The sequence below is a fragment of the Gloeophyllum trabeum genome (genome assembly GCF_000344685.1).
Source record: "Gloeophyllum trabeum ATCC 11539 unplaced genomic scaffold GLOTRscaffold_00001, whole genome shotgun sequence".
Classification (NCBI taxonomy): Eukaryota; Fungi; Basidiomycota; class Agaricomycetes; order Gloeophyllales; family Gloeophyllaceae; genus Gloeophyllum; species Gloeophyllum trabeum.
This window is the reverse complement of record NW_006920410.1, coordinates 1,409,827-1,432,767: the sequence shown is the minus strand read 5'-3', so window position 1 is coordinate 1,432,767 and position 22,941 is coordinate 1,409,827. Positions and strand designations below refer to the sequence as shown.

Below are 22,941 nucleotides of genomic sequence, written 5' to 3'. Positions count from 1 at the left end.
ACTCGCTTGCTGGGTATCCTCACCGCCGCGCTTCTGCTCCCATATAGTCTGCTCTGCGGGCATCTGTCGGGTTCTGGTACTGCTGGTCTGCTTCGTTCTGCCATACTGGGTGCTTTCGGCCTAGTTTCTTTGTTCGTCGTTTCCCTCCATCTAAAAGTCCCAAGTCATGAGTCAAGGTCTGGTTTCCGTGTTGACTTTGTCGATCTATCTCACATTAGACTGTAGCGACCGACTTTGGCACGCAAGATCCCTATGCGTACGATGACCCAAACTACGGTGTGGAGGAAGAGGAGGACGAGTACGAGGAGATAACCCAGGAGGATTGCTGGACGGTCATCTCCTCCTTCTTTGAGCAGAAAGGTCTCGTGCGCCAGCAGCTCGACTCGTTCGACGAGTTCGTCCAGAACACGATGCAGGAGCTCGTCGACGAGAACTCAGACCTCATCCTCGACCAGGAGAACCAGCACACCGGTCACGAGGCGGACTCGACGCGGCGGTACGAGATCAAGTTCGGGCAGATATACCTGTCGCGGCCAACGATTACCGAGGCGGACGGGTCGGTGGTGCCGCTGTTCCCGCAGGAGGCGCGTCTAAGGAACCTCACCTATTCGTCGACTTTATACGTGGATATGAAGAAGCGGGTGTTGACAAGTAGGGAGGACCCAGATAATCCTGGGGAGACGATATGGGAGCCGGAGCGTGGTGAGGTGCCGGAGGATACTCAGAAGGTCTGGATTGGCAGGGTGAGTGTAACAGTGAGCGCTAGCGTCTCTGTCAGGACCCACGGTGCCCTGCGTAGGTTCCCATCATGCTGCGGTCGACATTCTGTATCTTGCACGACCTCCAAGACCAGGATTTGTACGACCTGAATGAATGTCCGTACGACTCTGGAGGATACTTTATTATCAACGGGTCGGAAAAGGTACTCATCGCCCAGGAACGTATGGCTACGAATCATGTCTACGTCTTTGCGAAGGCGCAACCCTCCCCTATCAGCTTCTTGGCTGAAATCCGTAGTGCTGTGGAGAAGGGCGGGAAGACGATCAGTCAGTTCCAGGTTAAGATGTATCACCGGAACCAAGAGCGATCCGTAAGTATGAAAGTGTCCCCGTTTATGGTCCGGATTGACCGGTGGTTGGTGTAGCTTGGGAGTGTTATGAAGGCCACCATTCCTTACATTAAAGTCGATATCCCTATTTGGGTTGTCTTCCGCGCTCTGGGCGTCATCTCTGACCGCGATATACTCGAACATATCTGCTACGATATGCAAGACTTGCAGATGCTCGAAATGCTGAAGCCTTGCATTGACGACGGCTTCGTCATTCAGGATCGGGAGGTTTGTATGGCTGTGTATATACTTTTAATGCATCTGACGTCTTGGTCAGATTGCATTGGACTTCATAGGTAACCGTGGTACGACGACTGGTCTCTCCCGGGAGCGACGGTTGCGGTACGCGCAGGAAATCCTGCAGAAGGAGATGCTGCCGCATGTGTCCATGGCTGAAGGCTCTGAGTCGAAGAAGGCGTACTTCTTTGGGTACATGATCCATCGACTGCTCCTTGCTGCCCTGGAGCGTAGGGAGCTGGATGACCGTGATCACTTTGGGAAGAAACGGCTTGACCTGGCCGGCCCTCTGCTGGCTAACCTGTTCCGGATGCTCTTCAGGAAGTTGACAAAGGATGTCTACCGGTACTTACAGAAGGTGGGTAGTGCGTAATGTTCCTTTGATGTAGAGCTGATGTTCCCCATCTTGTAGTGTGTGGAGACACACAAAGAGTTCAATCTCTCGCTTGCTGTTAAGCACAACACCATCACAAATGGTCTCAAATACTCATTGGCAACCGGTAACTGGGGCGACCAAAAGAAGTCTATGTCCTCGAAAGCTGGTGTCTCGCAAGTGTTGAATCGTTACACATATGCATCCACGCTCTCTCATCTCCGGCGATGCAATACGCCATTGGGAAGAGAAGGGAAGATCGCGAAGCCTCGCCAATTGCATAATACCCACTGGGGCATGGTGTGTCCAGCAGAAACGCCGGAAGGCCAGGCTTGCGGCCTTGTCAAGAACTTATCTCTCATGGCGTGTATATCGGTCGGTTCCCTGTCTGCGCCTGTCATTGAGTTCTTGGAGGAGTGGGGTCTGGAGTCCTTGGAAGAAAACGCGCACTCCGCGACGCCTTGCACCAAGGTCTTCGTTAACGGTGTCTGGATGGGCGTTCATCGCGATCCCGCTAACTTGGTTAAGACCATCAAGAAACTGCGTCGGAAGGACGATATTAGTCCCGAAGTCTCGGTTGTGCGCGATATCCGTGAGCGCGAGCTGCGGCTATATACTGATGCAGGCCGTGTCTGCCGACCGCTCTTCATCGTCGAGAACCAGCAGCTTGCTCTGCAGAAGAAGCATGTCAGGTGGCTCAACCAGGGAGAGAATGATGACGGCGAACCATGGAAATGGGATCAACTCGTTAAGAACGGTATTGTGGAGTTGCTGGATGCTGAAGAAGAGGAGACTGTGATGATTAGTATGACGCCCGAGGACCTTGAGAACTCGAGACTTCAGTCGGCTGGGATTGACCCTCATGCCAATGAAGGGGACTTCGACCCGTCTGCTCGACTGAAGGCCCCGACACACGGACACACATGGACACATTGTGAGATCCATCCTAGCATGATTCTCGGTGTTTGTGCTAGTATCATCCCGTTCCCCGACCATAACCAGGTACGTGGATATAGACTCGATGTGAGTGTATGTCTCATCCTTCCCTAGTCCCCTCGAAATACCTATCAATCAGCCATGGGTAAACAAGCTATGGGTATCTATCTTACCAACTTCCTGGTTCGCATGGATACTATGGCCAATATCCTCTACTATCCTCAAAAGCCGCTGGCTACGACTCGATCCATGGAATACCTGCGGTTCAGGGAGTTGCCCGCCGGCCAGAATGCCATTGTGGCAATCTTGTGTTATAGTGGGTACAACCAGGAAGACTCCGTCATCATGAACCAAAGTTCAATCGATCGTGGTCTTTTCCGGAGTATCTATTACCGCAGCTACATGGACCTCGAGAAGAAGAGCGGAGTTCAGCAGCTGGAGGAGTTCGAGAAGCCTACACGCGATACAACACTGCGCATGAAGCATGGGACATACGACAAGATCGAGGATGATGGACTGATTGCTCCAGGTACTGGTGTCAACGGAGACGACATCATCATTGGGAAGACTGCGCCAATTCCTCCTGATAGCGAGGAGCTAGGGCAGAGGACTCGGTCGCATACTCGACGCGATGTTTCCACTGCTTTGAAGAGCACGGAGAGCGGTATCGTGGATCAGGTTCTCATCACTACCAACTCGGAAGGCCAGAAGTTCGTCAAGGTCCGGGTTCGGTCCACCCGTATTCCCCAGATTGGCGATAAGTTTGCTTCTCGTCATGGTCAGAAAGGTACCATCGGTATCACGTATCGCCAGGAAGACATGCCATTCACCGCTGAAGGTATCACACCGGATATCATTATTAATCCCCACGCTATTCCCTCTCGTATGACTATCGGACACTTGGTAGAGTGTCTCCTTTCGAAGGTCGCGACCCTTATTGGCAATGAAGGTGACGCGACACCTTTCACTGATCTGACGGTTGAGTCCGTCTCGACGTTCCTCCGGCAAAAGGGGTACCAGTCAAGAGGCCTGGAAGTTATGTATCATGGTCATACTGGTCGTAAACTCCAAGCACAAGTTTACCTTGGGCCGACTTACTATCAACGGCTGAAACACATGGTTGACGACAAGATCCATTCGCGTGCGCGAGGCCCTGTACAGATCCTCACTCGGCAACCCGTGGAGGGTCGTAGTCGCGATGGTGGTCTGCGATTCGGAGAGATGGAGCGTGACTGTATGATTTCGCATGGAATAGCTGGTTTCTTGAAGGAGCGGCTCTTCGATGCTAGTGACGCTTACCGTTTGCATGTCTGTGATTTATGCGGTCTAACCGCGATTGCCAACCTGGTGAGCGGCTTGCGTATCATTTGTTTTCTTGGTCTGATCGTGGTGCTCTAGAAAAAGCAAACGTTCGAGTGCCGCGCGTGCAAGAACAAGACTGCCATCTCGCAACTATACATCCCATACGCCGCAAAACTGTTGTTCCAGGAATTGCAGAGCATGAACATCGCTGCGCGCCTGTACACCGTCTCGACTGGGCGGATACGGGACTAAAGTAGCCTCAGCTTATAACCCTTTCCTTGCAATCCTCAGATGTTGTCGCATGCATGTATTATACATATTATAACTAGAGCCCATGAATCTAGGATATATAAGCTGTAATGAGTGATACAGTTAGTCATCGCGGTCTTTTGGATCCTCTGCACCCATCAATCCTTCCCGCTCGTGGTGCCCCCCATTTTGCTTGTCGGCGGACTGGCGGCGTTCGGCGCGACGCTTCTTTGCGGTCTCCGACTCTTCAACGTCGCTAGCATCCTGTTCATCATCACCGATTTCGAAGACCACGCCGTCGTCTGCAACTGAGTCAGGACCCCGTCTTCCGACTAGAGTGATATCGTCGTCGTCGTCGTGATGTCCTCGCGCAGCTGTACGGTGCTCCAGAGCCTCGAGATCATAGTCTTCAGCGTCCTCTTCATCTTGCGCGATCTCATCTGACATAGCTAATGTGGATATCCATGGTGGTGAGTATAGGGAGATGCGGTATTCAGGAATTGACTTATCTTCTATTGTTAGCCGACGGCCGCCATAAGAAACAAATTGACCCGAAAACAACGAGATATAACAACGCCAGCCAGCCGTCAAGCAACCACCATCGTACTCTCCATGTCTTCGCAGCATAGTCTAAAATACGATGAATGTCAGTCCGTTGAGCAAATAGTCGAACAAGTGATCGATATCACCTTCGGCTAGACGCTCGGAAAAGGTGAAGGTAGAGACCGCGAAGAAAATGATAATAACGAGCACCGTGCCCATGAGGATTCGGTGTAGCTTCTGAAACATGGATAGCTTATAGCGTTGCTTGCGTGCTTTCAATTGTGCAATCGTATCTGCAGACCCGAATGTGAACATGGTTGGCAGCTTATAGGAATGGACAGCTCACGATTCAGAGAATAGAGGATCCACACAAGAAACCCGCTCAACGTGAATGCCAAGGGTATCACGAAGAGCAGCAGGACGAGAGCAGAGGTTGACTCCAGCTCTAATTCTACAATGCCCACTGCGTAAAGTACTGGTAACGGGAGAACCGTGGCTGAGAGTCATTGGACAACAGCAAAGAAGCAAAATATACGGACCACCGAAGACGAAGTGCGCGCCAGCCAATAGCTGACATTTGAGCATTGTCCGGCCAAGGGACTCACGGACGACACTAAGACCTTGAGACACGACTAGCAGCATGAAGAACGACAAGGCATTCCTGCCCGCATCAAGAATCGCGACTACGGGCCAACAGTCAGCCGTGACATATAGAAGCGATTAGACTTCCGTGATATCTTACCGACAAACAAGAAAACGGTAGAGGCAGCGCCCTTGCCATGCGCGTTCAAGTATCTATAGTATGCTGCTCCGCCACGTTACCCCGCTGCCGAACGCGCTACTACACGAGACATACCGAAGTTCGCCAGCATTTCCACCACAAGAAAGCCGACGAGACCTGAGAGATAGTACTTTGGAAGAAAACTTTATCGAAGTTATCCCTTGAGCATGCAATGCACTCACCTGAATGGGTAGGAGCTCATGGACATGCGTATAGCATAACCATCCCCAAATGCCGGCGAGGATGGAATAGATTAAGAAAAGAGCAAGATAGAACTGCATGGATTGCATGGATTCTGTATGATTTCAATGACAGCTCGACAGAGTCGTGGCTTACGTTCACTTTGGGGTAATCAGTGGCAGGTAGTTTTCCGTTGAAGGTATTTTGGAAGAGGACAACGCCATTGTAAGTTGGATGGTATGGCACATCTGTTGTATCTTCGGATGAAGACAGGACAGTGACGGGCACCATGGCTAAGGGACGGATGTGTGAGGTTGACACGAGGGGCACTGCAGCCAATGACTGACCAACACAGTAGTATCCGGTCTTTCTTACTTGATATTGTATCGGATCCTGATACCACAATATTCCGCTCGGGGACGGGTTCAGAGCATCATCTCTTCGCTTCGGAGACATGAAACCAAGACTACCGAGAGCAGCGTCATGGGCGCTACGAGAAAGCCATGGGGAAGTATACTTTGTGTTCTCATCCTCTGGGATAACAGGGTTGCCGTCCGGATTGTCCCAGAAATCGGTGGTGGATACATCCGAAGGAGTGCCAGAGCCGCTCGGCCTGCCGAAGCCAACTCTCGCAGACCAGAAGCTGGTCTGGTTTACAGATTTACCCTCGGGGAGGTCAATGATGAAGCGACCCAGTTGCGAGCTGTTACAGAAGTTGTTACGCATCGCGTCCGAGGTACACACGTATGTTTTCTGCTGTCTCTCGGTAAGAGCTGTCCCGCAGCAAGCTGTGAGTGTTACTCACAGGGAGGGAGTCGTCTGTCATAGATGTGACTTTCCCTAAGTATTCCATGTCGCGCCACTCGTAGATCACCATTGCTAGCTGGCCCTGGGACGTGCTATCAAAGCTGACTTTCGCAGCATAAGTTCCCTAGCCCGTACGTTAATAGGCACGAGCCCACGTACCATTGATATGGGCGTTGCTGCCACCCCACATCCCAGTGCATACTTGGCGAGAATAGTCGGTGTCACGTACGGGCACCTCGTACGCTGCAACGGATGCCAGACCCAGCAGCAGCCACGGTATGCGTCGGCTTGTCATCGTGGTAGCTTGTAAGTGTATCGCGTCCCAATAAGGAACGCGTCTATACTGTGCGTCACGCGCAAGCGCGCAGCTTGGGACTGGCTTCACTCCGAGTCCACATACAGGCGCTGTAGTTTTGGTGTACACTCTGCTGCGTTGAATACCCGCAGCTTCTACTGAGTCAAGCGACTCGCAGCGGGCGTAACCTGTGGCCAAAGTTACGACTATGCTAGGCGACGACGAGGATGTGTTCGATAGTGTCACTTGGGAGTCGCCGTCGGCCCCAGCATATGGTACAGAGGAGCCTACCGCGCCCGTAGGGCCCGGATTCAAACAGAGTACCTCAGAAAGTGAGGATGGCCGTGGACCTCACGATCCTAAATGGGAGGGGTACTTGATCACCTCCGTCAAGGATCCCGTGAAGGAGTTGGCAGAGACCAAAGACGCTTATGTGTCCTACCTTGTTTTTGCACATGTGAGCACGCAGTCCAATGGTCGCCCTTCGGTTCCTTAATACGCTTGTAGACCAACCTTCCGATATTCTCGACTCCCAACCCGTCGTCTCGACGGCGCTTTCAAGACTTTGTCTTCTTGCGGGAGAACTTGGTGAAAGACTTTCCAGCATGTGTGGTTCCTCCGCTGCCCGACAAGCATCGCCTAGGTCGGTTGTTGTGTCTAGCGTACTGTATGGGATGTTACTCAGCGTACCACAGAATATATTACAGGCGACCGTTTCAGCCCTGAGTTTATCGAGCGTCGGCGGCTCGAGTGAGTGGTTTCTTTGTATGTCCCTTCACGTCTTAACAGAACATAGTCTACATCGCTTCTTGCAGCGTATCGCACGACATCCCACTCTGCAGCGCAGTACTCTTGTGCGCGCATTCTTCGAGTCAACGGAATGGGTCAGTGTCTAGTCTTGCACTATGCTGGGCTTTCATAGTGACCGCTTCGTAGCATGTCACCATGCATCAACATGTTGCACATCCCCCAGTGCCCGAAACATCGACAGGAATAATTGACAGCCTCTCAGATACCTTGCTCAATGCGTTCTCCCGTGTGCGCAAGCCTGACGAGCGATTTCTCGCCATGCGGGAAAGGGTCGACAAATTCGAAGAGGGCTTGAACGCTACCGAGAGGATGTGGACACGCATCAGGAATAGAACAAACGGTGAGACTATATTCTCTTGTGTTTCGTGATTCTGGTGTGTGAGTCTGAAGCTGAAAGAGCTGGCGATCCGGACACTGGTGAAGATTTGACCGCGGACTATCACGACATGGCTGTCGCCGTTCAAGGCCTGGGTTTCTTGGAATCCGGGATTACCGATCCTCTCAATCATTTTTCCAACACGCTGCTGGAGTTTTCGGCTCTACAGCGCCATTTGGTGCGCGATATCTGTTATGTCCATATGCCTGGATTAACCGTGTTTCCAGACTCAAACGACCACCGATCCATTCCTCGTCCATCTGCACTCCCTCCTCGCATACTCCCACGCCAATCGGGCTGTTCTCAAGCTTCGTGACCAGAAACAGATGGATTTCGAAGAACTCTCTGACTATCTGTCTGGCGTAACGGCTGAGCGGGACCGACTAGCAGCAGTCATCAGTGGTCATGCCGGAAGTACTGGTCTGGGTCTTAGTGCTTACATTCGAGATAAGGTGGACGCTCTCCGAGGGGCAGACGACGACAGGAGTAGAGTTGAGAAGATGCGTAAGCTGGATACAAAGATTAAGGAGGTGAGTCTGCATTCGGACCAAAACCTATTTGGTCCCTATATATTGGTTTTACAGTTGCAAGATGCCGTCACGACCGCACACGAGACGTCCGATGCTTTCAGCGACGAGACGTTACGGGAGCAGAATATATTCCAGTACGCCAAGGAGGCCGAGATGAAGGAGATGTTGGGCAATCTAGCGGACGGACAAATTGAATTCTATCGAGCGGTTAGTTTGCTCAGCTATCATTGTCAATCTTTTGTTAAGCTCTGACTTGACTTTAGGCTATGGAGGAATGGGATAGGATCATTCCTATAATTCAGCGTATACGAGTGGATGTCTAATTTTTCCTAGTATAATTGCGACGTGTATTTTAGTCCCTTGTTCTTCGACATTGCCTTGATTATTGCATTTTCATATTTCTTGCGACACTTCGAAAGTATCCGGATACCATTCTTCGGGGGCCTTTGTCTTTCCTTTACCGCGTTCCGGCAGAAGACCTTCTCGCCGTAGCTTCTCTTCCGACTCTTGAACAGCAAGAGATAGCTGCGTGTTACAACTCTGAGCTGAGTCGCGAGGGGGGGGGGGCATCCTGGTACCTACGTTGATTATACCAGTGTCAACAGCCCTGAGAAAATGTAATTCTGCTTCATCGGACGCTTCTTCCGTCGTATGAGCTATTACCGCGGGCAACCATGACGAACCCTGAAGTTGGATTCAGATTCAACCTCGGTTTAGACCTATGAGCTGATTCTTCCTACCTGTCCAGCCGTAGGCTTCTTACCGTCCTGTAACTCAATCACAATGCAGAACGAGATATCCCCTTGAGAATGTGAGGATAAGATACTGTCTTGCTATTAATGTGGAGACCACAATTACCACTAGCAGTCATAGGGCCTAATTGGCTCTCTATCATACTGAGCTTGACCAGAAAGGATCGGAAGTATTGCCCCAGAGTGGTCATGGTCATGGCGTCCTCAACCCTATGTAGAACGTTCAATCAACGGGACTGCATTGCACTGAAAATGCTGTACTTACATGGAATCCTTATCATAAGCTTCCACTTGCAGCATGTTCTCGACGGCGAATATGAATCGCTCTAGGGGGATGTCATCCTTGTCTTTGATCACGACCACGACTTTATCAACGCTGCCCTTGAAAAGGAGGATATGTTACCGTGCCAGAGACCATAACTGCGTTCAAGGTACGAACCAGCACGAGCTCTTCGCCGATAGCTTTCACGGCTCCAGATATATATTCATTGAGGTCCGGGTGGCGGGATTGGTATACCGGCGTGTTGTACTTCTTCCTTTGAATAAAGAGGTCTGCTGGATAGACCTGCCTGACGTAGAGGATAGTATGTATCGCAACCTCGACTAAGAAGAAGTTAAGCCTGTTGCAAGGACATAACTTGTACACTGGCAGATGCAGCCTTACTGAATTCCGTTATTCCTTTGACAGCCTCTATAGATTGAATCGCAGGGATCAGCTTCCCCAGTAGTTAGCGACTATGAGACTCAGGCCCACGGTTGAAAGATAGGTTCGCCATGCTGGGATTAGCCGATGAACATGTCGACGGGATTTTCTGAGGTCACAAAGAACAAAGGACCGCTTGGCCACCAGCTGGACATGGACCCGAAGAACCAATCGATGTCATTGCGTTGTAAAGGTCGTGACAGCACGGGGTACCGGCAAGCGCCAGAGCTGTAGCAATACATTTTATCATGTCTAGTCCCCAAATACCCAGGAAACACGACTGTCGTGTAACATTTCATTAATATTAATAGTACATGCCATGCCCGTCTATCATCATGTAGGATGCATCGCGTGCATGATCATTAAGTATGGATCATACCATAGTACCATGACTAGGGAAGCACGGAAAAGGGAAGAGTCTGGGGCGTACGAGAGTGTATAGATACCGCCAAGAGCATGGGCGAGAATCGAAGGTCTTTTATTTGCCAGCCCCCTCTTGCCTTTTTGCGCGCCGTCGTGCTCGCCACTTCGGCCCCATGTGCATCACCAAGAAGAGCAACGGCGTAAATGCAGCCACAAGACCGCCGAAGAGAACGTAGGTCCAACCCGGACCAATCGCAGTTAAAATGAGCTCCACCACGGAGACGAGGGCCGCTCCCACTGAGCAACGGACCACATTATTCTGACCCATGGGAGATTAGTGAGGGGATACCTTCGATAACATAGGCACTCACGCATGCAGTTACGGCGGAGCTTTGCGTAGGCGCCAAGTCGACGATCAATGTCTGAATAGAAGTCATAAACGCTGTAACTAGGAAGCCAACTGAATCAAAGCATGTTAGCGCCAGCATCCACAACGCGTATACGATACCCTGGGTAGACGTACCAAGGATTTGCAAGACCAGCGGAGCAGCGATGGAGACTTTCTCTTGCAGACACCAACCATATCCACAGCAGACGGCCACTAATACAGCCACGTAGTAGGGCAGCGTTCGTAATCTTGCCTTCTCCACCGGCCAGTTTTCGCTCTTGGTGATATCATCGGGATTGATTCGCTTCTCCGGGTCTGCTGCAATCTTCTTCATTAGGCTGCGCTTGAGTCTCTGGTAGTCTTTGTCCAGCAACCGTCCTGAGAGAGTGCTGCCCATAAGCATGCCGCCGCCGTTTGCCAGATAACACAGTCCGATGTCAGTCTCGTTTAAGAAAGGGTAAGCTTCCATAAAGAGATTCGACATCGGGGTTGTGAATCCGTATAACACAGCGAACACCACGGAGGAGAATATGAGAGGGATGATTATCTCTGGTATGAGGAATAATCGCAAGGGATTTTGGAAGCGCTTCTTGGGTGGCCTTTCTGTGGATGAGTGTTCTCTTCTCCGTCCAAGTAACGCAATTGGCGGCCGCGCATACTTTGGTGGGGGAATGCTTCCGTCGCCTACAAGGGCTCGGAGAGTCTCTGGGAACACTCTTTATTGCGGCTTAGCGGGGTCTGCATATACCCAAATAAAAGGCGACTTACAAGAATATGAATACACAACAGAGACCCGCGGCTATGCACATGAACCAGAATATAGCTCTGAGCATAAATTAATAAGGAACTCCAAGAAGAACTGACAGCAACTAACCTCCACCCAAGGTGCCCGGCCAAAGCGCCACCTACAATGGGACCGATGCTCGGTCCTACCATAGGTCCGACATTGTACAGGCCGAAGAATCCTCGCCTTTCCGCAGGAGTAGCGATGTCACCTACTACTCCGGCACCTAGACTGATAATGAGCATTGCAAGACCCACCTCGACCTTGCCGCTCACCAAGTGCAATGGTACTAGCTGACCCTGCTGCTTGTATTCCACGAAGAAGTACCAGCAGCCAGTAAGCATCCGTAGGAACGAGGGCGAGCCCAACGCAGGACAGAGACAAGATCAGAAGGCACGCGACAAAGATGGGTCTCCGACCGATCTTATCTGCCATGGTGCCCCATACCATCGGCGCTGAGATAGAGAGTCACTGGACCATGGAGATATTGATATGAGTGAAGTACGCACATAAACCTTGCATGATCATGTACACGGTAACGGTGACATTTATGAGTTCTATGGATTTGTGGAACGCCGTCGCGATAGTAGGAATAGCAGGGAAGTATATGTTGGCTGTCAAAGGGCTACGGTTCGTCAATCTTCATGACAACATGGGATGTTATAGCGGACACTCACCTGAACAAACCACCAAAGGCAGCTAAGCTCACTATCAACCACTTCTCTCCGCTTGTATATATGCTGAATGGCTTCTCGACCTTGTCAATGTCTCCTTTCTTTACCTGGGCATCCTTGCCATCCCCTTCAAGTCTCTGTGTGTCTTGGGGTCTGCTGTCGATCCCGGCATTGCTATCATTGGATTCGTGAGGAGGTTCCTTTTCACCGTGACGAATCCCATCCATGTCGTCATTGGCAGCAAAATCCGGCATACGCTCGCACAATCGAGGTAGAGGAATAAACCCAAAGCGACTGGGACGTTTAGGCAATGCGGCATCGTCGAAGAATCGAGGAGGACCTTATAACGGACTATTATTATCAAGATGTAAGACGAAGTTGCAAAGGCCGAAAAAGCCGGCCACGGTTCTCCGGAGTAGTATTCCCACGGTGCACATAATCTACGGAATTCCGACCAGCATGCCGATTGGTTGCACAGGCCTCATAGTGGACATCATTCAAGTTCAAGGAGTTTTATGCTGATTAAACGGCCGAGGAACATGCACGAAGCCTCAAGGGTACAGTCCGTATGAAACGCACAGTAGGCCAAAGTGAAAAACAGTATGTTATGTCGCCAGTCCAAAATGAGGAGTTCCATACGCAGGGCCTGAGTCGGAGGAGGTCGCCAGCCAGTCAGAAAACTGAAGAGCATTCTTTCAGATAGGTAGGCAGAATCTCGTGAATAGACCTCAGAGATGTAGGTGAATGTGCTTCCACCAGATCTTTGAAAGATACATGCTTGGCGGAGGGTGATGAATTTACAACGTTGTCTGACTTGAGTTGCTCCACCTTGACATTGTAAGGACTTAACTGAGGGTAGTGATACCCTTGAACGTACCTGCGCCCTTGTGACGGTAAATAGGTTCATAGGCAGCTTTTCCATGACATATCCTTGCATTGTGCCGAGGGCGAAGGGGAGGGATATGACCGGACGGTAGCGGCCCGCATAAGTTAATACGGCACCCATGAGTTCTCGGTAAGTGAACACTTCGGTGGAGGGCATATTATTGAGAACAAGTTGAAAGCAGATGTTCGCGTGCCATGCGTACCTTCCGGACCACCCGCCTCGATTATCTTACCCTGTACCAAGTTGTCTACATCCTTATCATTTCTGGCAATAATCTCGACCACTCTTGCGATGTCCCCGACAAAAACAGGTTGAAAGAGAGCTGTACCACCACCGAAGACGGGAAGGAATGGCAAGACCTGCGACAGCTGTGCGAAGCGCTAGACGAGAGGTCACAACTGATATATCAAGCCGCCCGAGAAGATCAAAATGTCTGTACCGGAAAAAATCCATCGCCAGGCCCAAACACAATGCTGGGTCGAATGACGGTTGCCTGCGGATGAACCTGGAAGACAGCAGCCTCGCCGAACGCTTTCGTCCTGGCATAAGGTATCTCGCTATTGGCGTCTGCCCCGATAGCACTGAAGTGAACCAGTTTGGCGCCGACGTCCTTGGCTGCTCTAGCGACGTTCTCTGCACCTTTCCACTGTATCCGTTCGAAATCTTCAGGGGAGCCGTGCATGACCCCCACGAGTGATACGACCAAGTCGGCGCCTCGGAAAGCTTTCAGCAAAGAATCTGGTTTTGTCACGTCAGCTGCAGCTGGAGGCAGAAGTTGCTCTGCAGTGATGACGCGACGTAGGCCGTCGAATGTGCGCTGAGGGCTCCGAGACGATATTTGAACCTGATGGGGGACGTTGCTTGTGGCCAATGCCTTCGCGATGTTCGAACCTTGTATACACTCTGTTTGAGTTTCACCTTGTACAGGGATACTGTACACGGATGTCGAAACCGACAGCGGATTAAGTACCTAGAAATCCAGCCCCGCATATAACAACTTTCGAACCCATCTTGCGTTAAAGAGTTGCCTCGGACACGACACTGAAGAGAGAGTAATAAGCGAAGCGTTCAGCGTCACTCGAAACATGCCAGTCTCCCGATCGGTATGCCCTGCACGACGTCATGTCAATACTACCATCGCCACATATTGCCACCAGCAGGCTGAGCAGCCGGATTCCACTGTCGATGTCCAGTAATTATAACGGGACGCCGCCGTCGTTGGCAGAAAGATACAAGCGTAGCCCCTCCAACCCCGTGGGGTAAATGTCGCATGTTATGTTTTTCCGCGAAATAGGATGGGCTCTATCGTCTCATAACAGGCAGCTGGCGTAGATCAAGTGTCGACATATTTGAGTCTCTGCCCCTTCACATGACCCCCGAAGGGCTGCTTGAGCTGCTGGAAGTGGTCTAGCGGAGCGAGCCTTCGCATCGTAATAACCCGCTTGGCGGAGGGACGCCGCCTTATAATATGAATAGAAGGACAATGGGAGGCAGAGAGATCTTCGTGGGTTCTTCTTTCCTCGACTCTCACATCGGCAACCATGGGGCTGGGCATCCTAGAGGACAAGCATCTCGACCATGTACCAGGTGCGCCGAATCCCTAACCTTGTTCGTGTCACGGTTATGAAGCTTACATGCGGTGTCTCGGTAGGAACGTCGATCTTCAGCGACGACCCCAATGCTGCAGCGCAGGCTGCCTATGAAGGGGTCGACTTGTCTTTACTGAAACATGGTACAGGCCGAAACGCGCATGTAGTACTGGTACGTTTGAGCCTTTCCGAGAGGTACATGTAAGTCGGCCTACCGGTGTGCTATATTCCAGGTTCCTCAGCCTAGTGATGACCCGAATGACCCTCTAAACTGGCCCAAATGGAAGAAACATATGGTGAATCAATGCCCTTGAATTGATATTTCTTCTTCACGTTGATCATTGTTCGCTAGGTATTTTTTGTGCTGTGAGTCCCCCTGCACAGCAAGGATCTATAACTTAACGAAAATCGGTCATCTTTCCAGCGTATACGGAAGTAAGTAGGAGGGATCTGCTGGACGATGAAGTATCCTAATCACTGACTCATTACCCTGCTTATAGCCGTCATATGTGGTGCTCTCGTGAGTCCCAGGTCATTTGCATATTTGCGCAGAGTGATTTACTGGTGAAACAACTCTAGGGACCCCTGGTATCTGCTGACTTAGTAAATCTTGCGGCGGAGTTCCATACTTCCTTGCAAGCCACGAGTCGCGCGCTTGGGTCTGCATTGACTGCCGCGTTGGCGATCGCTACTGTGATATGGTCGGCTTTAGCGGTGAAGATCGGAAAGGTGTGGCGCATTCCTGCGATCCATGCGAAACAATGAGTTTTGAAGAGTTTTCGCGTTTCTAGCGGCCTGTCTTCCTAGCCTCCACCCTGATTATGATGGCTGGTGCGATCATGTCCGCCTATGGTGCGTGACGCTCTCGTCGGTTATACGACCTTTCTAAGCGTCGCCTCCAATAGCACATTCTTATGGGACTCTTCTCGGATCACGTATCATACAAGGTAACGCCGTCGGTCATGCTTCTGTGCTTCTGTGGACTTCCAATGATATTTGCTGCACTCTACCAGGCGTCGGCCAATCAGTACTCGAGGTAACCACACGCTTCACCATAACGACGTATGGCAAGACTAACTTCAGACCGATAGTTTCTCGTCGGAGCGTCGATCAATGACATCTACTTTACCCACGAACGTGAGTTTTACGTCGCTCAGAGGAGCGTAGCTGATAACGAATACTGTACGACCAGGCGGTATTCCTGTCGCTTTGTGTAAGATGCAGGACGCTCGGAGTAAACTCGTGACGCTGAGAAACATGTCATCCCAGGGAATTTGGCGTTGTTAGACGGTATCAACATCACGCCGCCTATCGCGGGGGCTGTCATCCAGAACTTGGGCTGGCGATGGGCATTCAAGATTTTCGCTATCGCAAACGGACTTCTATTTCTTTTGCAGGCAAGTTGTCACGAGCAAGTCTACCTCACCGACGGACGTGGCCTGATTACGTGTAGTTTTTCTGCATGCCCGAGACGACCTACTATAGGTCCCAGGTGATCCCGGCGATCCAGAACGGTCAGGATATCAAGGACGATTCCACCGTCGAAAAGCAGGAGCCGTCCGTAAAGCTCGAATCCGCTGAATTACCTGCACCCCCACGTAAAAAGTCGTATGCGCAAGAGCTTTCAATATTCAGCGGCATCTATCCCACCAGAGTGTCGCTCCTGGCTCTGGTATGGAGACCCATAGAATCCCTGGCCACGCCGATCGTGCTATGGGCAGGTTTAGTGAGTACGATGAAGCTTAGAGAGGTGTCAATTCCCTTACCGAGATACGCAGGTCTACGGAGTCGCTATCACATGGCTCGTCCTTCTGGCTACAAGCGTGTCGCAGTTATTTTCAGCGCCCCGTTCGTGACATTCTTCCTTGCCTGTGCACGCTGCTGATCAACTCTGTCGGGACAGCCTACAACTTCGACACGAGTCAAGTTGGCCTCAGTAAGGACATTGCTCGGTTCGGTATCGACTTTGTGTCCTGATACCGCTTTCGCTGCAGCCTATATGGGCCCCTTCATTGGAGCCATGCTAGCGGCCGTAATTTCGGGGCCCCTGTCTGATTGGCTGGCCCGGCATATGAGTGCCTGGAATAAGGGTACTTTCGAGGTGTGTTTCCGAACGCAGTCCGCTTGACAAGGTTCTGCTCTTACAGAGTCATTATCTATCGCAGCCCGAGTTCCGTCTACCTCTTGTCGCGTTCTACGCTATCTTTGGCTCTATGGCTTTCTTCGGTTGGGGTATCTCTGCGAACAAGGAAGATCCGTGGATAGGTCCGGTGTTCTTCTTCGGCCTGGCGAACTTCGGCATCACCTTGGGTGCCTCTGGTTCTATTGCTTACGTTGTAGATGCACACAGACGAAGCGCTGAGACCGCTATGGGAGGGTGAGGTTCTTCGGAACACACTTGGACTGGTTCGGAATGAACTAACAGGAGGCCGCAGTGTCATCTTCTTCAAGAACGTGTTCTCCGTGATCATAACCTTGTTTATCAATGAGTGCGATTCTGTTATCCCCATGTGCCTGATTTGATACTGACGTCGATCGTTCCACAGTTGGTTTGTCGCAAGAGGCATACTCAGTGTATTCTGCACCGTGGGTGGGGTTACACTATTCACCACCTTTTTGACTATCCGTGAGTGACCTTCCATTATTCTACCTTGCGTTGTGCATAGCTCAAGGCTGCTCCGCAGCGATGTATGTCTGTGGGAAACGGGCCCGGTCGTGGATTCACCGCTGCGTGAAGTTGGACGCCGATGATTGACCGATCAAACACCTACTGACTGCGTTGTATGCGTGTGTATGATCAAATGCGTACGTTCAACAACCTATATCTACACGAGTGCAAACTGTCCTCCACGATTGACGGCTGCCGCCTCGATTGCTTGCTGCCGGGGATACAAACGACAACGGTCATCCCCGGAGGCCGTGAGGCATAGCGGGATCGACTATAGCCACATCTTTTATGTCGAGTACAAGCTCGGTCTTGCGGATTCGGCCCGGCCGTTGAGAGTACCATGCCACGAAATGCAATCCTCCCTACAAAGTTGAGGACGCAGATTATGTAAGCGAGTCGCGCAGCGGATCGCAAAGTGGACGCGGAGCCATTGCAGCGGATGCGCCCAGACATTTGCCCGACTAACATATTATCTTATTTTTGCATATTGCTAGTGTGCTGCTAGTGCAGCGGTTAGTGTGATGGGTTATTTCAGATGCAATGATGTGAGCTTGAGGTTTAATCCCACCCATGGACGATATTCTTCACTTGTGATGATTCTAGTTGTCTTCACTCCGTGACACAACTTGAAAATTTTCTTTTGTTCTGTCATTGCAAGGCACCGATATTGATGACATTGTGGCACTTTGAGTCCGGACAAGGCCCAATCTATACACAAAGCCTTCACTTGGTATTATACTTTGGGGTTCAGTTTCAAAAATTAAAACTACATGTGCACTGATATACAAAACCATTCAACTTCTCATGATCATGGGAGGTGGTGTTACCGGTGTACGAATGAATTGCAGTGAGTACACAACCTCCTCACCGCCTTAGGATTCCCATTCCGAAGCGAGTCGCCCGACTTCAGACGAAGTCCCTCGCGACGCTGCGGGGTTACCGCACAGTGTCTCGACCTTCCATTTATAGCGACTCGCGTCCTTAACTTTGTAGGGAGGATTGCATTTTCTTACCATGCCGAAGTCAGCCTGAAGAAGGTACGAGGTTATGTTCCGAAGAACCCGCGATTCTTACTCGCAGCTTGTTGTGTTTGTGCTTTCATACACCATTCCATTCAGTTTATTGAGTGGGCTGCCATTCATTCATCCGATACGAGCGCAGGGAATTTCAGAGCATGTTCCGGTGCGGTCGCTGAGATCAATTCAGATATCCGCCACAACGACAGATTCGGCATAGTGACGCATCGGAGCTTTGTGCCCACTGTTGTTTTGTAATTCATGTCATATTTTTACACTGCTGTTTCTCCCGTTCTGTATTTACGACGTCCGCAGAGATACGTCGGACTCTGTGGTGAGGCGTGAGGCGCGTATTACCGTAGGAGGAGTGGGTTGCGTCGGGCCTGACAGAAAGGACTCCAAGGGGTGTTTGGGATTTGAAATGTACACTTGACATCATGACTCTACGACACCCACGATTATCGCGAGCTATCTTGAGCTCCTTCGAAGCGTTGCGGCGCGCAGGATTGACAAATACGTGCGGTGGCCGTGGCACGGGCCAAACAAGGGACCAAGCACAGGTGTGACATCACCGGCAACTGGCCACCGCCGCCGTGTTTCGCCCGGTTGTCCCTGGACATTCTTTGTACCGCGTTCCTATAAAACTGCGCGTCCCATGCCCGAGCAGCAACTCAAGTCGCAAACTCGCCCTACAACCCTTCCTTGATCTTCCGCCGCGAAGTTTGAAGCGCGAAACGCCATGTCTGGCTCTCAGTCAATGCACGTCCGCTTCCCTTCCACGTTGCCCTCGCCACCCAAAGAGGGCCGCCCACGGGTGAGTTGCATAACACTGCAGGATGGTCCTCCTAATCACATACCATACTTCCAGCGCGTCGTGTACCCCAAACTTGCCCAAGCCAAGGGGGTTTCGGACCGTTGCGCCTTCACGGACCTCTTTTGGGGCCCCAAACCCCTCTCCGCAGTGGCTGCGGACGCTACACCGATCGACGAGGTCCGAACTCCCCACTTGGCCGTGATGGGTCAGTCGAATCAGGATAACAGGTCCATGTCGTCCTACTTCCCAGAGTTCCACTCGAGCTCATAGTCGTAGTGGAGAGAAGAGGTTGACGCTGCCCGATGATGTGGAAGGTTGGAAACATGACACTGGACAATTCTAAACGATCCCTTACGACCTTTACAATACCACACGGACAAGTTCAATGATGACTTTAATAATACATATACCTGTTGTTGTAATGACACGCTGATTAACTGAAACTCGTCGAAGTGATAACACCACTGAGCCCTTACAGAATGACAGAGGTATCTGATTGCCCATCAGTCCCTCTCAGCGACCAAGCCACCACGCCCTCGCTTGATCCTCTCTTCCAAGCCACCCTGACCGCCAAATACCCTCTTCTGCTCTGAACTGAGGAAACCAGCCATGCCCTTCGACTTCGAGCGTAGCCTTTCCTCTGCTTCTGCCTCCGCTTTCTCCTGTTCCAGAAGAGTGGTGAGCCGTTCCTTGCGCTCGACTGTCATGCTCTGCGCGTTCGAAGACATTGCTGCCAGACGAGCTGCGCGTTCCTCGGCAGAGTAGCCCGATCTTGATGATTCAGCAGGGCGAGAGTCTCGGGACGGAGGGGGAGTCCTCCTCGACCTCTTATAATCAGGACGGTCGTGGCGGGGAGGGCTACGGCTACGGCTGCGCCCCCGTTTCCGGTCATCTGGCCGACGCTCGTAACTCCGGTCCCGACGAGAATGGTGGCCATTGTCATCCGATTCATCTGAGCGCGGCCAAGTACGGATGCGATCCTCGCGACCCGTCTCATAGCTTGGACTAGGCCGACGATGGCGATCGTCGGGGCTGCGACTGCGGCCCCGGTACTCGTCGCTGTAACGCCGCTTGGGAGGCGGAGAACGGGAACGTCGGCTGTTAGGGCTCGGTGAGCGTCTCGACCTGGAAGGCCTCTCATCGTATGAGCGGGAACGACCGCGGTCAGAGACGGGTGAACGCGAACGCGAGTGCTCATGATCTCTGTGTCGGTGCTTGTCTTTCTTGGAGTGCTTGTCCTTATGTTTCTTTTCCTTCTTGTCCTTCTTCGGTTTGATACCAGCGCGCTCTTGCATTTCGCGCAAACGTAAGGGATTGGACATAAGCTGTTGGTAGGCGGCCTGCTCTTGCTGCTTTATGGCAAACAGCGGGTCCTCCCGAATCTTCGCAGCTGTGTCTCTTGAGGTGTTCGCAAATTGGGTGGCAATGAAGTTCTTGTGGGCAGCGCCAACCTGCAGTTAAGGCATAATCAGCATCCCCATGCTTGGATATATCGGCAAAATAGACGTACCTTAGCATTCTCATCTGCCGTGAGCATCTTGTCAACGCGCTTCTTCCCCAGGAGATAGTCCTCCAGTTCGTTCTGGTTCTGGCTACTCCCAGTTGCAGGAGTAGCATACATCCAATCCAGCTTCTCGACTCGTTTCTTTCCCGTCGACTCTTCCTGCAGTCGTTGAAGCTCCTGCAACTGCCGCTCTTCCTCTTTCTCCTTACGGAGCTGGTCGAGCTTCTTCTTCTCCTCAAGCTAACAATATCGTTGGAGTTGAGTCAAATCAGACTTCGGGGGGTAACCAAGCGTACTCACCGCCTTCTTCTCTTCAAGCCAGACCCGCTCCTGATTCTTCAACAGGAGCGGGTGCCAGGACTTTTTCATGTTCAAGTCTCCGCCACCCATCTTGACAGACTATTCCAGAGACGATGTAATGCGAGGGTTCGTGTAACAAACAGATCCCAAAGGTGGACCCGCGACGAGAGGTGGCCAAAAGCAAAAGGCGATTGTGGAGGCAACGCCGTGTGCTATGGTTGGCCCGGCTTGTATTCGGCAGTTTCCGGTGGCTGTGACGTTTCCTGTGGCTGCTCATGTCATCGCCGTTTGTCAGAATACACCATCCAGCGCACTGTACCGCAGCACTCCCCCCCCAGCTCTAACGTACCTGAGTCTACAGCGACTGCAATTGGCAGTATACGTTCTTTAACTTTCCAAAATGCCCACAGAGGAATATGAACCACTCGAGGACCTTGAGAGCGGCGAGGCAGAGACCGAGCCATTGCACGCACCCAAGCCTGCTCCACCTACCCAACCCGTGTGAGTGTCTCATGCGACAGGGCTGTAGGGGGATGATCTAACAAACAGAACGATGTAGGGGTGGCCGCTCTATGTATGCGCTCAGTCGCCAGGAGATAGTCACGGGAATAGCGAATCGCTTCGTGCACTCCCGGACGTATATCATCCTGTATCTTGTTATGGTCGTGCTGTCCGTTGCGACAGCAATCTTGGGATCCATGCAACGATATCCGCCTTTGAGCTTCTACATCTTGGAGATAATTATCAACACTAGCATGATATGTGAGGTGGGAGTACGATTAGTTGCTCTTGGCAAGGTGAGCTCACCCCGGCGCCTCTCTCGTATGAGTCTCGCAAGAAACCTACGGTACCATTCGCTGACATTATGTCTGCATCTTCCTTTTGACAGCAATTCTGGAGATCACCATGGAATATTTTCGATCTCATCATCACCATTTTCTGCGCCCTCACGCTGTCGATACTGTTGTTCGCACATAGCGGCCGAGGGAGCAAGGGAGAGGAGGTCTTTGACAGTGTCCTGCTCATTGGACGGAACGTATTACAGTTCCTGCGTCTAGCTATGATCATGCGGCAGTACGTCTTTCCAGACGCGTTATTCCTCAGATAACCGTCATCCTCATGCCTGGTCTCGATAGGTCCGGCCAGTCCATATTTACGCGGCCAAAGGCCATCGATCTCTCAGCAGCTCGGATGGCGGGATACAGCATGGACATTGACATCGCGGACGACGGACCATTCACCAGCAGAGACCGCCGCGCGGTGGTCTTCGACGCACCAGACGGTTTCGAGGATGAGCCTGCCGCGCCGCATGTGCCGAAACCGGAAGACATGCCCAGGGCAGTGCAAGCGGCTCAGGAAAGAGATGAAGAGGATATGTGGGCTTCGATGGGTTGATAGGACTCGAGGAGCCACCGCGGACAGTTTTATTCTATGGTGGATTGTAAGTGGTATAGACATCGAATATAGTTTCTTTCATTATCGAAACAGGATATCCAAACTCCATGTTGCTTCTTTCCGTCCAGACGTTCGAGCCTGGGCATAGTACGGCACATTCATGGTTCAGACTCGCAGCTCGAAGGCCACGCTAGTGTTCCTGTCCAGACCTGGGAAGGGATCCCTGAGGGCTGTCTTATACCGAAGGAGGAGAGGGTCTGTCCTTCCTGTCACCCAGTCGGTACACATTCCGCACATTCTGCTTATGTTCCCTCCGCACTACGGTAAGGATACGCAGTGCCGTCAAGAGCCGTCACACATAGGAACATGCAACATCACCGCTCATTTACTGACCGCCATCTATCCGTCCGACTTACCCACGATTATATCAGAGCCGCTGAGCTCTTCTCAAGATAGGGAATCTCCCGGCGAAATATGTACGTCTTACCCAACTTCTTGACTCTAGTTAACCAGACCGACCCAGGACCCCTGAAAATACCGATAGATGCCGGTGCCAGTCCGGACAAAAAAAGCGCCTC

The 22,941-nt window shown here is 51.6% G+C and overlaps 11 protein-coding genes across 11 annotated transcripts; 5 read left to right on the top strand and 6 right to left on the bottom strand.

Annotated features, from left to right (window-relative positions):
• Positions 1–239: 239 nt before the first annotated feature.
• GLOTRDRAFT_31741 (uncharacterized protein) lies at positions 240–4,208 on the top strand (the record flags this gene model as incomplete). The annotated part of the gene is made up of 7 exons (XM_007862081.1): positions 240–743; positions 800–1,090; positions 1,145–1,336; positions 1,386–1,703; positions 1,758–2,720; positions 2,769–4,001; positions 4,053–4,208. Coding segments are annotated over 7 exons (3,657 nt in total), but the record flags the coding sequence as incomplete, so codon positions are not given.
• A 120-nt stretch (positions 4,209–4,328) lies between these two features.
• GLOTRDRAFT_124156 (uncharacterized protein) lies at positions 4,329–4,652 on the bottom strand (the record flags this gene model as incomplete). The annotated part of the gene is made up of 1 exon (XM_007862626.1): positions 4,329–4,652. The coding sequence occupies one exon, from the start codon at positions 4,650–4,652 to the stop codon at positions 4,329–4,331; it is 324 nt and encodes a 107-aa protein (XP_007860817.1).
• A 58-nt stretch (positions 4,653–4,710) lies between these two features.
• On the bottom strand, positions 4,711–6,811 carry GLOTRDRAFT_102185 (protein PTM1; the record flags this gene model as incomplete). Its single annotated transcript, XM_007862625.1, has 11 exons — positions 4,711–4,835; positions 4,895–5,041; positions 5,095–5,223; positions 5,288–5,431; positions 5,491–5,553; positions 5,605–5,659; positions 5,712–5,804; positions 5,866–6,002; positions 6,057–6,462; positions 6,515–6,621; positions 6,676–6,811. The coding sequence occupies 11 exons, from the start codon at positions 6,809–6,811 to the stop codon at positions 4,711–4,713; spliced, it is 1,542 nt and encodes a 513-aa protein (XP_007860816.1).
• A 208-nt stretch (positions 6,812–7,019) lies between these two features.
• On the top strand, positions 7,020–8,850 carry GLOTRDRAFT_124154 (uncharacterized protein; the record flags this gene model as incomplete). Its single annotated transcript, XM_007863400.1, has 9 exons — positions 7,020–7,268; positions 7,319–7,454; positions 7,507–7,561; positions 7,608–7,695; positions 7,748–7,961; positions 8,012–8,175; positions 8,225–8,527; positions 8,582–8,734; positions 8,791–8,850. The coding sequence occupies 9 exons, from the start codon at positions 7,020–7,022 to the stop codon at positions 8,848–8,850; spliced, it is 1,422 nt and encodes a 473-aa protein (XP_007861591.1).
• A 70-nt stretch (positions 8,851–8,920) lies between these two features.
• Positions 8,921–10,055, bottom strand: GLOTRDRAFT_124153 (DNA-binding protein; the record flags this gene model as incomplete). The annotated part of the gene is made up of 8 exons (XM_007862624.1): positions 8,921–9,052; positions 9,110–9,211; positions 9,268–9,329; positions 9,386–9,489; positions 9,545–9,660; positions 9,719–9,882; positions 9,944–9,970; positions 10,034–10,055. The coding sequence occupies 8 exons, from the start codon at positions 10,053–10,055 to the stop codon at positions 8,921–8,923; spliced, it is 729 nt and encodes a 242-aa protein (XP_007860815.1).
• A 331-nt stretch (positions 10,056–10,386) lies between these two features.
• On the bottom strand, positions 10,387–12,573 carry GLOTRDRAFT_67986 (MFS general substrate transporter). Its single transcript, XM_007862623.1, has 8 exons — positions 12,195–12,573; positions 12,027–12,142; positions 11,793–11,972; positions 11,608–11,743; positions 11,502–11,558; positions 10,869–11,449; positions 10,717–10,805; positions 10,387–10,664 (listed from the first exon to the last, which is right to left on the bottom strand). The coding sequence occupies exons 1-8, from the start codon at positions 12,443–12,445 to the stop codon at positions 10,461–10,463; spliced, it is 1,614 nt and encodes a 537-aa protein (XP_007860814.1). The 5' UTR covers positions 12,446–12,573; the 3' UTR covers positions 10,387–10,460.
• Positions 12,574–12,863: 290 nt separating this feature from the next.
• Positions 12,864–14,087, bottom strand: GLOTRDRAFT_30954 (NAD P-binding protein; the record flags this gene model as incomplete). The annotated part of the gene is made up of 5 exons (XM_007862034.1): positions 12,864–13,019; positions 13,069–13,217; positions 13,280–13,457; positions 13,517–13,980; positions 14,048–14,087. 5 exons carry the CDS (start codon positions 14,085–14,087, stop codon positions 12,864–12,866), a joined length of 987 nt encoding a protein of 328 aa, XP_007860225.1.
• Positions 14,088–14,593: 506 nt separating this feature from the next.
• GLOTRDRAFT_135093 (MFS general substrate transporter) lies at positions 14,594–17,482 on the top strand. The gene is made up of 21 exons (XM_007862622.1): positions 14,594–14,664; positions 14,729–14,838; positions 14,900–14,962; positions 15,019–15,032; positions 15,091–15,101; positions 15,167–15,186; positions 15,246–15,395; positions 15,458–15,518; positions 15,572–15,613; positions 15,680–15,702; positions 15,758–15,803; positions 15,859–15,879; positions 15,936–16,081; positions 16,120–16,392; positions 16,445–16,514; positions 16,570–16,602; positions 16,661–16,767; positions 16,832–17,043; positions 17,102–17,155; positions 17,213–17,292; positions 17,351–17,482. The coding sequence occupies exons 1-21, from the start codon at positions 14,619–14,621 to the stop codon at positions 17,419–17,421; spliced, it is 1,653 nt and encodes a 550-aa protein (XP_007860813.1). The 5' UTR covers positions 14,594–14,618; the 3' UTR covers positions 17,422–17,482.
• A 1,549-nt stretch (positions 17,483–19,031) lies between these two features.
• Positions 19,032–20,265, top strand: GLOTRDRAFT_113046 (uncharacterized protein). Its single transcript, XM_007862621.1, has 2 exons — positions 19,032–19,164; positions 19,219–20,265. The coding sequence occupies exons 1-2, from the start codon at positions 19,090–19,092 to the stop codon at positions 19,432–19,434; spliced, it is 291 nt and encodes a 96-aa protein (XP_007860812.1). The 5' UTR covers positions 19,032–19,089; the 3' UTR covers positions 19,435–20,265.
• GLOTRDRAFT_135091 (uncharacterized protein) lies at positions 19,668–21,153 on the bottom strand (the record flags this gene model as incomplete). The annotated part of the gene is made up of 3 exons (XM_007862620.1): positions 20,969–21,153; positions 20,675–20,908; positions 19,668–20,615 (listed from the first exon to the last, which is right to left on the bottom strand). The coding sequence occupies exons 1-3, from the start codon at positions 21,056–21,058 to the stop codon at positions 19,668–19,670; spliced, it is 1,272 nt and encodes a 423-aa protein (XP_007860811.1). The 5' UTR covers positions 21,059–21,153.
• A 387-nt stretch (positions 21,154–21,540) lies between these two features.
• On the top strand, positions 21,541–22,363 carry GLOTRDRAFT_89918 (uncharacterized protein; the record flags this gene model as incomplete). Its single annotated transcript, XM_007862619.1, has 3 exons — positions 21,541–21,765; positions 21,858–22,042; positions 22,105–22,363. 3 exons carry the CDS (start codon positions 21,541–21,543, stop codon positions 22,361–22,363), a joined length of 669 nt encoding a protein of 222 aa, XP_007860810.1.
• Positions 22,364–22,941: the final 578 nt, after the last annotated feature.